Source organism: Nicotiana sylvestris, chromosome 4 (assembly GCF_000393655.2).
Source record: "Nicotiana sylvestris chromosome 4, ASM39365v2, whole genome shotgun sequence".
Lineage (NCBI taxonomy): Eukaryota > Viridiplantae > Streptophyta > Magnoliopsida > Solanales > Solanaceae > Nicotiana > Nicotiana sylvestris.
This window is the reverse complement of record NC_091060.1, coordinates 31,380,550-31,395,499: the sequence shown is the minus strand read 5'-3', so window position 1 is coordinate 31,395,499 and position 14,950 is coordinate 31,380,550. Positions and strand designations below refer to the sequence as shown.

Below are 14,950 nucleotides of genomic sequence, written 5' to 3'. Positions count from 1 at the left end.
CCAACTTTGGTCGCTTTTGTGGTCGCTTTTTACCGGATTTCTAGTAGTGATGTGTGCTACATCAATACTATTTTTTATTTTTATTTTTAAAGTTCCGCTAAGTTTAAGAACATGAGACCAAGCTAAATGCTGAACAAGTACATACTTGCACCACTCGCTCCTCTTTTACTGGACTTGACTTTTAGAGAATGTTGTATCATAACAATAATAAAGTTTATATGGTGTATGTATCCAATTAAATATAGTTATTTTACAGGTTATTTCTAATGATTGTTTCATACACATGTTGTTTCCCTTTAAATTTTGTGCTAAACATTATAAAACTCATATTTATGCCGCTTTGTAAAATTAGTATTGATTGAAATGGATTACACGACAAAAACTAGTAAATAGAATAGTGATTTCAAAAACTTGCAACGTCATGGTTCAGAATAACTGTCCCGGTCATTATTTGTTTACTTCTCAGACATACTTAGTTATTAAATCAAGTTTACAATACATTAAACTTATTGTTCGACATGTTTACTTGGAGTTTCTTCTGATGGTAGCATTACACTACATTAGTTCTAACTTTTCGTATCCAATTCATTTGATTGTGTCGAAGGGTCCTTCATTGGAAAATAACGAAGTGGTTGGCTTTGATGAAGAAGCGAAAAAAGTGATCGAGCGTCTTGTTGAAGGATCAGAGTGTCTAGACGTTATCCCGGTTGTGGGAATGCCGGGGCTTGGTAAAACCACGTTGGCAAGAAAAATCTATCATGATCCTAAGATTCCAGATGAATTTTTCTATTGTATTTGGGTTTTCGTTGGTCAGTCATATATAAAAAAGGATATCCTTTTTAATATCTTGAAAGGGTTCACGAAACGCATTGAAGAGTTCCAAGACATGGATGAGACTGAAATAGCTGAGGAAATATGTGATCGCGTAGATAAGTCGGGAGGTAAATGTCTCATTGTCTTGGCCGATGTGTGGGATTCAGATATTGTAGATTTTGTCAAGACAGTTTTTCCAGAAAATAACAGAGGCCACAGAATCATGGCAACCACTCGATACATACATGTGGCTAGAGCTGTGAATGCAGATCCTCACAATCTGAAGTTTCTGACTCAGAAGGAAAGTTTTCAGCTGTTGGAAAAGAGAGCTTTTGGCAAAAGTCGTTGTCCTGTTGAGTTAAAAGAACATGGAGAAGGCATTGTAGAAAAATGTAGTGGAGTACCACTTACAATTGTGGTAATTGCTGGAGCTTTAAGAGGTCGTACAAACGATAGTGATTGGAGGGTAGTCAAGGAAAATGTCGGGAAGTACCTTATAGAAAAAGACGAACATCAGAGATGCCTGAAGATTGTGGGACTGAGTTACAATCATTTGCCTCAAGATAGAAAGGCTTGCTTCTTGTATTTTGGTGCCTTTCCTCAGGGTTTTGATATTCCAGCTTGGAAATTGATTCGCCTGTGGATTGCTGAGGGGCTCATAATGGCTAACTTGCCAGGTAGTGAAATTGAGGAGATAGCAGAGTGTCACTTGAATGACTTTGCCAATAGGAATTTAGTGATGGTGATGGAGAAGAGGTGTAACGGTCAAATAAAAACATGTCGTGTTCACGAGTTTTGCGTTAAGGAGGCTACTAGACTATGTCTTATCCAACAAGTATGTCTCAAACCCGGTCAAGATAGTCCTTCTATACAAAACTCAAATACTTCGTCTCGTCGATTGTCTATTCAACATCTGTTCCTAAAAATTTTATCTCCAAAAATCCAGCTACAGAACATGTTAGATCTTTCTTATGTTTTTCCTCAAAAAGAAAACAAATTGACCTTTCTAATATTGACGTCCAGCGTATCCCTAAAGCATTTCCACTTATCAGGATCCTGGAGATTGAATCTCTAAAATTTGGTATTTCCAGGGATTTTTACCAGCTATTCCACTTGAGGTATATTGCTATGTCAGGTGATCTCAATGAACTCCCTAAACTCTTCAGTTACTTCTGGAATTTACAAACTCTTGTGCTTAATACTTCGAAGATCACCCTTGATATAAAAGCTGACATATGGAACATGTCACGGTTGCGCCATCTGCACACCAACAAACCTGCAAAGTTGCCGCCCCCTACTACCTCTACAAGTTCATGTCAACTCTTTCTCTGGTTGCACCAGAAAGCTGCAACGAAGATGTGCTTGCAAAGGCTGTTAATCTCAAAAGATTGAGTATTGAAGGTAAATTAGAGGCTTTTCTTGAAGCTAGCAAGGGTGAGTTCAGCAATTTTCCAGTGCTACGGCACCTGGAAAATTTGACACTGCTCAATGATGACTTAAGTAAAGCTCTTCACCTTAGTTTAGCATTCTTAAAATGCTTACCGAAACTGAAGAAGTTAACTCTATCAAAAACAAGGTTTGAATGGAACGAGGCGAATAGGTTGGGGCAGCTGGAATGCCTTGAGGTCTTAAAGTTGAAAGAAGATGCATTCACGGGGAAGTCCTGGAAGGTGGAAACAGGAGGTTTTAGGAAACTCCGGGTGTTACAGATTAAAAACGCAAAATTTGAAACATGGGAGGCATCAAATTGTCCCTTCCCAAGACTTCGGAACCTTATTCTAGTCTCCTGTGTTGATCTTAAGGCTGTGCCACTTGAGCTGGCTGATTTAGAGTACCTTCAAGAGATGACGCTGGACAACACCAAAAAAGCCAACGAATCTGCAAAAGAAATAGAATGCAAGAAACAAGAGAAGCAAACTCCAGAAAGCGTCAAATTCAAGCTCACTATTCCTTACTGAAGCTGATTCCTAGGCCACAAAGTGAAGTTGAAATAAGGTTAGCCGAACTCTTGTTCACCTTGTGTCATTATCCATAAAGGTTTTCAATAAGACTGCATCTATCTCCATACATTCCTGTATAATTTTCGTGATTATTTCATTAGTTCGAGTTAGTGATCCATGAAATTATATAGTGGACTAGTAATTTCTTTTCCCCTTACATAGTGGATTGGCAAACATTAACTTGGGCAACACGACTGTGTTATAGTACAGAATCCGAGCACCTTAATATCAACATCCATCACTCAGTTCTTTTCGTGCTTGTTACTGAAACATGTAAATGGTTTGACCAGATTGAGAATAGCAATACCATATACTGTTATTCTGCTTATGTATACTTTTTGTACTCTATTTGATGGACTACTATGAATGATTTAGTGATTTCTTTTAAGACCACAAAGAGACTCCTTTTAGCAACGAAAACCTATCTTCGACACTTCTCCTTTTTTACTTATTCTCCTCCTTTTTGCAGGACAGAATCAAAGGCATAGACGCATTTCCTGTTTTGCAGTCTGTTCATCTGATTACTTGTTTTGATTTTAAATAAATGTGCTTCACTTGTCAGCTTGAAACAATTTTATGGGTTTCTTACATTTCGAGTTTACTATGATGTGGAGTGATTTATTTTCTTGTAAAAGTTCCATCTTTCAAGTTCTGTTGTGGTTGTATTGCTTCGTTTCTTTCTGTATTTGTTTTTCTTCTTTTAAGCTTGGATACCAATGTATTGATGAAAGTAAAGACATTACTAGTACTTTTTATGAATCTTATTTCGTGTGTGATCTCTGAGATAGATTCGAGTTATATTTTAATTATGATTCCATGTGTTGGCCTAAGTTTGATGAACCGACACCAAATGTATTATTGCGACGTAATTTTTGTTTAACATACGAGTTTAGACAAACAGCGCAGAATTATTTGGATGACTTAATTTTTAGTAGCCTGCTAATGATCTCTGAAAGGGGAAACAATAATTCTATGATCAAATCTTTCCAAGTTCTGATGTTGTGCGTGATTTTTGATTCGGTAAACCCAGAAAGGAAAAGTTTGTTTTTTTAAGTTCAGAGGTTCAACTGCTCATCTTTATTAAGAAAGAATATATTTACTTATTTATGTGGCAGTGTTTGATTCGGCATAAAGTTGAAAGAATCGAGGACTTTTGAAACTTGTGCTTTTTCATAAATATTTATTTATGTGTCTATAAATCACCTCATCGTAAAGTAGGAAGTTTAAAGTTAAATTATTTTTAAATAGGAAAGTATGACATTCTTCTTGGGAGAGGGACAAAAAAAATTGTATGAGACATTAATTGGGACAGAGAGAGCACTATCATTTAGGAAAATATTTTCCGTGGAAAACATTTTTTCTTCTCTTAGTTTTATTAACTGTATTTTCTAAATCTGCATAAGCTAAATAAAATGTCCTGTCAGACAAATCTAAGTTCTTTTGCCCTTCTCTTCTTTTGCTTCATGCTGGGTACCTTCTCCCCCTCTGCCATTGAAACTTAGCAGGAGAATGTTGCATAAACTCATACTTTAGATGGCGTTAGCTATATCGTGGAATATTATGTTCTAAAATATACTTTAAAAATGAAAAGAACAACAAATTAAAGCACATTAAATCTTAAACGCGATTCAAATTAATGCCTCAACATCTATCATACCATGGTACACGAAAACTAGTGAGGAAGAGCACAAGTCTGCATTTTCAAAAGGATGAGAAGCAGAAAGTTACGTTACAAGAAACAGAAATGTCAGGGTCCTAGCCGCCTTGAACAGCCTTGGCCAAGCCAAAAGCAGCAGCAGATGCAACTGCTCCAATTAGTGCTGTCTGGAAGGCGCTCCTAAACGGTTTGTTTCCAGTAAAGTGGCCTTTGGCGTAGCCGAAGATTAGTAAGGCCAGTAAAGTTACCAAAACAGAAGCGACGACAGCCTTTCTTGCGATTGGAATGAACATGTATGGGATCAGAGGGACTAGTCCTCCCAAGATGTAAGCAATGGCAATGGTAAACGCACTCTGCAGCGCTCTCCTTGGATCTGGCTTTTCTAAACCAAGTTCAAATCTGCCATTAAACAAAAACTTATTATAGTTTGTCCGTGCCATGTGAATTCAAATCGCAGAATTTGCAGTAGACTTGATGTGATTTAGAAAAAGCCAGATCAATAAGCAAATCAAATAAAAGGTCGAAACAATATCATCATATTCACCATTATAGGACGGTGCAAACTTTTATCCAATTCAAGTAGAAATATAGACAACTGAAAATAAAATTTTAATTCAAACACTCTCACTATTGTTTAATTTGTTTGGTTTAATCAAGGCCTAAAGCCTCTCTGGAGGTATGATGATCAGATAAACCAGAAAGTTTAACTTATCCATCCTACTAGCTGAATAAAGTTGAAGAGCAGGACCAGAAACGAGTGATCGATCAGCTAAATACCAAACTAAATGGAGGGGCCATAAAAGCTATTCAAAGTGTGTGCTCCACTTTAAGTGGCCTGCCATTAAGTAGGTCGGGATAAAGTTCCCAAATCATGATTTCTTCTGTGGTCCAAGTCAAATCTCAAATGGAATTTACATACTTCCATATCTCCCTCCTGCTCTAAGGCAACAACTACAACAACTATGCACCAATTCCAAGCAAATTGGGGTCAGTTATATAAATCATCATCACTGTCCATATCGCTCGATTTAAACCCATCTCAGTCAAATATAATAAAAATCCTGCTATAAGGCAACACAAATAAAATTACATATTGAAACTTAGACGGCTTATCAATTAGACATTGCATGAATAAAACAACTATAACATGTATGGTAACAGAAAATCTTGACTTAGATGCATAATCAGCCAAATAGTAGGAAGAAAAAGAGAAAGTATGATAAGACTCACTTCATCATAAAGTCAAGCCATGCCTGTGGATTCTTCCTCAAAGCATTCACAACTGGTCCATATTCATGGGGCTGAATCCCATACTGTGACAAAATTTCTGCAATCTCCGCTGCTTCTGCAATTTATACCACAAGCTCTTTGTTAAATCAAGTAACCTTGCCAAGTAATTTGCAAGTTAGAACATTTTAAAACCAAGACATAATAACCTTTTCATTTCTTGAAAGTACTAGTTTCCTCATATACTAGTAACTAAACTTCAATCTATGTGTCATCTAGGTATCCCTTCTTTCCTCCTTCTCTCTCCACCCATTACCAAATACAAAACTCTAGTCAGCATTCTGAGGGACAGAGAGGTTAATGTCAATTTGGTACAAGTTATGTGCTTAACAAAGCTATACCATCCTTAATGTATGAAAAGGATTCTGCGTAACTGGTAAAGTTGTTGCCACGTGACCAAGAGCAGAGACGGACCCAGGATTTTAACGTGAGGGGAGCACCACTCTTTTACTCAACGGTGCCCCATAAAGGCTTTTAGTGTTTAGGGTGTCAAGTTATTTATATAGTCATTTTCAAGGTATGCATATATACATATACAAGATCTCTGCCGAAGTTTACAGAGTCTGGTGACCCCTCACACTACACATAGGTCCGCCTCTAACCAGGAGGTCACGGATTCGAACCGTGGAAACATGCTCTTATAGAAATGCAGGGTAAGGCTGCATACAATGGACCCTTATGGTTCAACCCTTCCCCGTACCCCGCGCATAGTGAAAGCTTAGTGCACCGAGCTACCCTTTAGTGGACCGTAAACAATGATGAAAATAACAACAACAAAAACAACAACAAAAACAATAAACAAACAAACAAAATTTGAGAAAGTATAATAAATTAAATAGTCATCTCAAACTTTTAGAGTACTTAATATATAGACTCAGGTGACACTGTATATAAAACAGAGTTTCTTTCCTATGCAACCACCTTTAAATGCCAGGGAAAAGAAACTCCCTTCAAAGTAAACCTCAGAGATAGCTGTGCCATCAGTAATGGATACACACACACACACTGCTTCGAGTTATGCCATCCAACACCGTGCCGCCGAGATTTTTTATTAAATGAATGTAGGTACATAATGTTTTTTTTTTAAATATAAATACACATAGAAGACCACTGAAAATAATATTATAAGGTCAACATCAGTTTCAGATGGATTGAAACCGCTGGCACAAAATTATGTGTACACCACTTTGTGCCATGAGAAGTTATACCTGTATCTGGTACAGAAATGATCTCTTCTTCCTCCCTCTTAAGCTCTCTCATATAGTGGTCAGCCTCACTCTTGGCAGCCAAGTAACTATAAATCCATGTAAAGGAATTGTATCAATAAATATTAATAAAAGTTTAATCAAGTAAAAAGAATTAAGCTGTCCAAGTACTTGTTCATAAATCAATCAACTAAAACTCAAAACAAAACCAATCATAACTTTCATCAGAAGCCGATGGTATCCTACATGAGTTCGACTGAATCCAATATTTTTGACACGAAAAATAATTATACACATGTGTGACATGAAAATTATATTTTTGACAAAAATCATTGAAATTTTAACAAATATTAAATTGTAAGCTTATATTTTAAAAGTACAATGAGTTTTATCATAAAGAAGGTATCTAAGTTTAAATTCTGAGCTCGCCTCTAATACTAACGCTTGTAAATAAATAAATAAAAACAAGAAAGAAATAAAAAGAACACGTACCCTCCAAGTCCCATGGAGATGGCACCAGCAGCAACCTCAGCAATACCAGCGGTAAGAATAATAGAAGAAGACGCATTTGCCCCTGACAGGCCCGCCGCCAATGCAAACGGCACCGTTAGTCCATCGGAAACTCCGATGATTATGTCCCTCACAATTTCACCGGCGGTGAAATGCTTCTCCTTGTGTTGATCCAATAAAGATTTCTCAGATTCATGAGCCATGTTGATGTTGGTTTTTTTACTTACTAAATTCTACTAAAATGAATCCGCAAAAAACCTTTTTTATTAATTTCCGTTGTGGTTCTTTTCTTTTGCTGTTGTTCGTATATATATAGGGGAAAAGAAGTTGAGGTGACCAAGATGATCGTCTTACGTTTGGCCTTTTATGGAAGCAGGTAAGGTTTTTTGTTTCATTAACACACTGATATTCCTGGGACAAAGAACTAATTTATACGTATTTTATATTATTGTATATTTTACTAAAAAGGCTTAGTGTTACCACAAAAATAAAGAAAAAAAGAGATATTTTGCACCGTTTCATGTGATATTTTGACCTAAAGAAATATTGTAATATCATTCATGTGATACTTTTATGCAAATACATATAATGTATTTATTGGATTGGCGTAATCAACTAGTGTTAGTATATTTCTGTCACATAATCTATTAATCAATTTGATTCCAAAAATTTCTGATTCTTCAAATTTTTCTTGCCTAATGAGAAAAGGTTTATTCGGATTTTCCGTTTCCTTGACAACTATGATTCTGATTTCTGATTACTTTTGACAACTGTTATTATATATCTAAAAATTACTTTTTCTGGATTTTGATTACTAGTATTAAGATACATTTATAGCCTATGATCTATAAAATTTCAAAATAATGCTATTCTATTCCTGTTTCTTCAAATGGTTTTCAAGTCGGAAAGTTAAAATCAACTGAAAAAACAAAAAATAATAAAATAACTTGATACTTTTAGAATTTCGAAATAGAAAATGGTGTTGAAAATTAGATATTCCAAATTTCCAATATTTTAGAGTACACATTGTGGTATAGTGGCAAATGGCAAATTTAGAGGCAAAAAATCCCTTTTCTTCTTTCCCCACCCAACCCAAAAAGATTGGGGCAACTCTAGATTTGTCCTTATTTCATCATGCGCAACATTATTGGCAAAAAAGTTAGATAAAAAGTTATACTTCTATTCAAAAAGAAGAATGATACTCGTACTATTAAAAGACAACAGGAAAAAAAAAAGTACATAACCAATAACCTGTCACCCATCCATTCTTTTTACTCCATGCTCGATCAAATGAGTTCACATAAATTAATACAGAGAAAATATTAGTTATTATCACTTCCTTATCGTCAAGGGTCGTAATGAAAAAATTCTCGTAAAAAGTGCTTTTCTTTTCAATAAATCTTATACGGCACAAATTTAAATTAATCGAGACTTCAATACCAATGCCGGACACCATCCGAAAAATAATTAAGAAAACATGACTTTCTTTATTTCACAAATGACTAATCACAGCCATTGCCAATAAAGCAACCCCTTAATGCATACGATTAAGGGGGGTTTGCTTCATTGGCAATGTACGGCTGAGATTTGATGTAATATTGATCAAAATGCGTAAATTATATTAGTTGGCTATAGTTATTGAAAATTTGAGGGGAAAATATGAATTAATTACCTAAAGTTAAGTAAGTAATGGTAAAATCCAAATTAAGTTAATTCATTTGCCTCAATATATATAATTTTTTTCTTTAATCTATATTATTATAAAAGCATGAATACAAAGTTAAGTGACTAAAATAGCCCTAAAATATTAATTTAATATAGGTTATTTTGGTAAAAGCTAAGAAAGCACTTTAAATAGAGTTCTAACTAAATATTGCCTCTGGATTTTTGTGCCTTAACAAATACAATCCTCTTGAAATTAGAAAAGCAAATCTATTCATAAGAGAATCGATAACACTGATGCATTCACTTGCTCATCAGTTTTGTAACACTAATACGAATTTGCATGGGATTGATCTACTCCCAATCAAGTTCTAACTTTATGTCCTTCTGATTTTGGGTTCAAATCCATACCAACTTCACAAGGATACGAACATATTGAACCATCTCTTATCAATTACCAATACATGAAGGGCTTTGTTGATTATACAATTGAAGCTCGGGACATGGATAAGCTTTATGTGAATATTTGTCATACAAATTAAAGTTCATCAAAGAATTAATTAAGCTTATAGGTAATACCGAAAGCACGTGTAATCAACCTCCACATTATTGTGTATTATCGTGGATATGGAACTGGTACTGAAAGCACGTGTAATTTGTTTCTTATTATTATTAGTATTAATCCTCTTATTCTGGGAACTGACTTTGTTTCAATTATGCTCATCTTCGAAAATAATTTCTTTGACCAGTTTAATGTTCACATATTTTTAACTGATATATTGTTTTAATGTTCTTCTTTGTGAGATTACTTTCGTTTCTTTCATCAAGTTTTAATTACATGTATTTATCTGAAGTGCAATTGCTGCACACGCTGAACTTTTTAAAGGTAATTAATTTCCTTAATCACATGAATTCTCTCTCAAAAAATTACTCCATGTGTGTATCTCAATGGATAATAAGCCACGCTTGCATGTAGTCTTGCTTTAGTTATATATAATTATAAGTAGAAGATACTCCCTCCAAATTCAAATCTTTGATTACATTGCTTTCAATTGCATTCTTTAATTATCAGGATATGAGTCTCTCCGGAGGTAATATTATTTTCTTCACGTATTTTGATTAGCTAGGTTGTTTTAATTCCTTTTGTAAGTCTAAAGGTTGTTTAATTATTTGCAGAACAGTATTTTTATCTTCTTAATTTTAACAAAAGATGGTTTTTAGCAAAACTTATATAATTTACTATATTTTGTGTTTGAATATTATTGTTTCTCAAAGACATAATTATACATAAGATAATATGATAGTAGTAATTTTAGGACTTTCACTTGATAATTAAAACTTGAAATCACCTGAAGTTTGCCGTTTGCCCACGAGAAATATATATAAAGAAAGATGTTTGGACGGGAAAAAAATAAAACATCGAAAATACATCCCTTTTGGTTTCTTCTAGCAAGAAATCTTCGTATTGTTATTGTTGGAGGTTTCTTTAAAGATTTCGAACAAAAAAAAGAAAGAGTAAACCAACCATGTCAAAAGAAGATGTCACTCTCCAATTATTGATTTTATCTCCACATATTAGTTAAATTTGAATAATTTCAAGAGATATTATTAGGACATACATAATTTATGCTAATTAAACGTTGATGGTATATTTTGAATCTAATCTTTGATTTTTAATTGGTAAAACGAAAGGACATTGTGGGAAAAAAAACTATGTGGAAAACAAACCGTCCTTCAACGACACATCAAGCAAGCATACATAGAATTGAAAGATATCTCATCTATCACAATTAAGTTTCGTTTATACGTAGAGATAAAGATCTGGTATTAAAGAACATCTAAGTTTTGTTATCATATTATGAAAATATATTATAAAGTTTGGATGCTTCCAATTCCAATTTTATACGAATAATCTGGGTTTAGAAACTTTCTCTTTTCTAATTTGAAAGTACTATTGTTTATTATAAATAAAAAGAAAATAAAACCAAACACACATGCATACACACGTATAATCTCCTATTGTATTCTTCTCCCTGTTTGCTTTAGTTTCTACTTTTGTCAACACCGATTTTGACATTGTTTATTACTATACCTTCAGTCGAAATTAAGACCATTTGAACACGTACTTTCAATATTGTTGAGTTTTTAAGGACTTCAATTATTAAATGTTCCTCTTGTATCTGTCCATTTACTGTGGCTGTGTGTAATTACACCAAATTTCTATTACGTGAATCATTCACGGAAAAAAAAGTTAAAAACCTTTCCAAAAAATTATCCATAGGTGTTGTGATTAAAATAGAATAGTAATATAAGTATAAGAAATAAAAATAAAAGCTACGAATTTAGTACCCCATTAGCATGAGGATGAACGCAATGATGATGCCCAGAGTTCATAAAATCTACAATAACATTAATAAAAAAGAGATATATATAATTTCTTGTAATTCCAAATCATATAACGTGCAACGCACGTTTATAGAGACTAGTCTTATTAAATATTCATGCCAATTTGAACACGACTATATAAATGAAACTAAAAAAAATATATTTAGTGATATACGGACAACGCACGTTTATAGAGACTAATCTTTTTAAATATTCATGCTAATTTGAACACGTCTATATAAATGAAACTAAAAAAAGTATATTTAGTGATATACGGACAACGCACATACGACGACACGACAGCTGCAACAGATAAAAGTCTATAGAGGAACACAAAATCCAAGAAAGAGTTCACAAGAAGTACAAAAAGACACACGTCCACCACACGCCCATTATGACAAATCATTCCAACCACCACATGAATAAAAAGCTGCTGCAGATGCAAATGGATCTCTGTTTCAATAGTACTGTATTTCTTATGAAGTCTTTTACTATATGAAATTGATGATTTTATTACATTTTGTTATGAAAAAATGTTGTTATTATTATTATTTTATGACATTATTTTATACGCTCTCTCTCTCTCATTTATATCGTGGAATTCTGATTACGAGTTTTTCTTTGATCGCAATTTTTTATATGTCTTTTAAATATTTGAATTGTTAATCATTGTGATTTATAGTACTTTTTATATAGTTTCAAATATATAAATCATGCATACAAAAATTTAAAATCCCAGAGCCCACGGTGTGGGATAATATTGGGTATGTTGTTATTGTTGCATAAAAAAAATTCAAAATTCTATGTCCGAATTCATGGTCAAAATTAAAAGTTTTACTCTCGAAATCCGAGCTCCTTCAAATTAATTGAGACATAGGGAGTAAGCTCTTAGAGAGTGTTTGGATTGGATTTTAAGATGATCAAACCAGCTTTTAAACTCTTTTTTAATGTTTCGCAAAGCTATAAAATGCTTAAATTAAGTTAAAAACTGTTTAAAACAAGCCAAAAACAATAAGTTGGATAACCCCAACTTATTACTTTTTAGCTTAAAAGCTATTTTTACTTAAAAATTACTTTTTTTAAGTCAATTCAAATGGACTCTTAGAAATTGAATAAGATTTCTTAATTAATTCCCCACCCACCCACGCCACCCATGGTACATTATTCACCTACATAAAAGAAAGAAGGCGGAGTAAGGTGATATTGCTTACATGAATAATTGCAGGCAATATCTTAGTGAAAAGGGAAGTGATCAAGCTAATACAATAAGGAGATAGGCTTAAAAGTAGCGTATTTCGTGGAGAAAGCGTAATAGCTCAACATTGATTTAGAAGCCGTTTGGACATACAATTTTTTTTTTCTTTTTTTTTCAAAAAAAAATACTTTTTTCGAAATTAACGTTTCATAAAATTTCAAATTTTCACTTAAAGATGCATTTTAAAAATTTGAAAAACTCCCAAAAGCTATTTTTCAAAATTTTCACTCACAAAACTTCAAAAGCAACCCAAACTGAAATTTATGTCTAAATACAACTCTAAACTTCAAATACTATTTTCACTTGAAAAAAAAATTCATCATTTTTTTAAATTTTACAATTCTTATGTCCAAAGGCCTACTTAGTTTCATAGCACCAAAAAAAGGATCAGCGCTAAGTAGTTTGCCAAATGAGATAATATGTACATTCAAATACTCACAAATGCTTATTAGTTTCACTTTCTCATGTCTTTGGGATAAGTTGACCTATGTCCTGCATGTATTGCAATGTTTTTCAAACATTTATAATTATAAGAAAGTTATAATTTATCATATTGTTTATGTAACTCTAGAACATATGAAATTATGTTTAAACAAAAATATACATCTAAATTCACTTTAAAATTTAGGTCCTCTCCAACCTCTTGATTTTTTGGGGTGAGCTAGGTGCTTTGATTCCTTGAACTTGGTGAAAAATTAATTTTTTATCTAACTTCAAATGCAACAAATAACACTAATCACTGCTAGGGTTGTGCACGGATCGGATCGGATCGGATTTAGCACATTTCGAATTCGAATTTCGGATTTCGGATTCTAGAAAATGCAATCCGAATCCGATCCGAATTATATCGGATTGGATCGGATTTTAAAGTTTGGATCGGATCGGATTTCGGATCGTATTATGCCTCAAAGTTGCAAACTAATATGTATATTTTCTTTGTAAAAGAGGCAATACATTAAGAAAAATTCATGTTTATGCAATTATGAGAGTACTATGATGCCAATATAGCTAAATCTAGCAATTGTAAAGGTAATAACTTGGAGGAAGATGCAAAGGAAGTCTGGTTATCCGAAATAAAAGTGTAGTATTTATACATTACCTAATAATTTTGAATTTCGGATCGGATCGGATTAAAATATACCAGTCCGAATCCGATCCGAAATCCGAAATTTTAATAAACACAATCCGAAATCCGATCCAATCCGAAATTTAAAATTCGAAATTGAATGGATCGATTCGGATTTTGAATATCCGATCCGAATGAACAGCCCTAATCTCTGGCGTATATTGCCAACGAAATAAGCCCCTTAATTGCGGCAAAATGTTGGTTTATCCCGTAATATATGGACAAAGATTTTCTAGAGATCAAGGCATCAGTAAAAGATACTCCCAAGAATACAAAAGTCCAAAAAAAAGTTCACAAGAAGTACAAAAAGACACACGTCTACCACACGCCAATTAATAAGAAAAAATTACTTCACCCTACCCTCTTATCAGTTATCACACACAACTTTTCCTCAGTAAGTAACAAATCTATGCACTTGATATGTAAAAAGCTGCACACGGCTCTCTGTTTTAGTATATAGTCACTGCATTTGGAAAACAACACTTTGACTCTTGTCCAAATATCTCAGCTCAATGTATACGTATTTTAGTCGCTTATTACACTTAAATTTACTGCACTTTAGTTGAGTTTGCAATTTAATCGCTAGTGTTTTGCACTAATTGTATGTTTTATGCCTTGCAGGAGTGATTCTGAGCTATGTAGATGTTATGGAATAAATTAAAGTGATTTGGAGCTTTGAAATCTGAGTAAAAGCCTAAGGAATTAAGCCGGGATCGTATTCGGGGATCAACGGATGACAGAGCAACAAAACGACGAATCGAGTAGGCATATTGTGCACTGTCTAGTAAAATATACATAACGTTTTGCTCAGAACTCCATTTGGGCTCTTTTAATATATGGTTGGAAAGATAATTCAAAGTGCTACAACTTTTAGGTTTTACGTTTTTCCAAATTTCAAACGGAACAGGTTGAAAAACGCGATCGAATCCACGATCGCGGACCTGAGGCGGGCGGAGGCAGTATACCTGCCATACACCGCGTTTGTACCGCGGTCGGACCGCTGCTGCGACGTCCAGACCTGAAAAAAATATCCTTTTTTGCGTATGAGAA

The 14,950-nt window shown here is 33.8% G+C and overlaps 1 protein-coding gene and 1 pseudogene across 1 annotated transcript; one reads left to right on the top strand and one right to left on the bottom strand.

The window, feature by feature from the left end:
* Nucleotides 1–421: 421 nt before the first annotated feature.
* On the top strand, nt 422–2,771 carry LOC104235701 (putative late blight resistance protein homolog R1A-10; annotated as a pseudogene).
* A 1,652-nt stretch (nt 2,772–4,423) lies between these two features.
* Nucleotides 4,424–7,870, bottom strand: LOC104235700 (vacuolar iron transporter 1). Its single transcript, XM_009789511.2, has 4 exons — nt 7,455–7,870; nt 6,966–7,051; nt 5,701–5,815; nt 4,424–4,869 (listed from the first exon to the last, which is right to left on the bottom strand). The coding sequence occupies exons 1-4, from the start codon at nt 7,673–7,675 to the stop codon at nt 4,569–4,571; spliced, it is 723 nt and encodes a 240-aa protein (XP_009787813.1). The 5' UTR covers nt 7,676–7,870; the 3' UTR covers nt 4,424–4,568.
* Nucleotides 7,871–14,950: the final 7,080 nt, after the last annotated feature.

What these genes read in the sequence shown, in the direction of transcription:
- LOC104235700 (XM_009789511.2), bottom strand. Translation starts at nt 7,675, where the DNA reads ATGGCTCATGAATCTGAGAAATCTTTATTGGATCAACACAAGGAGAAG. An exon ending in ATCTCCATGGGACTTGGAGG is followed by an intron (nt 7,052 to 7,454) that starts GTACGTGTTCTT and finishes ATGGATTTATAG; the next exon opens with TTACTTGGCTGCCAAGAGTG. An exon ending in TGGCTTGACTTTATGATGAA is followed by an intron (nt 4,870 to 5,700) that starts GTGAGTCTTATC and finishes GTTTAATGGCAG; the next exon opens with ATTTGAACTTGGTTTAGAAA.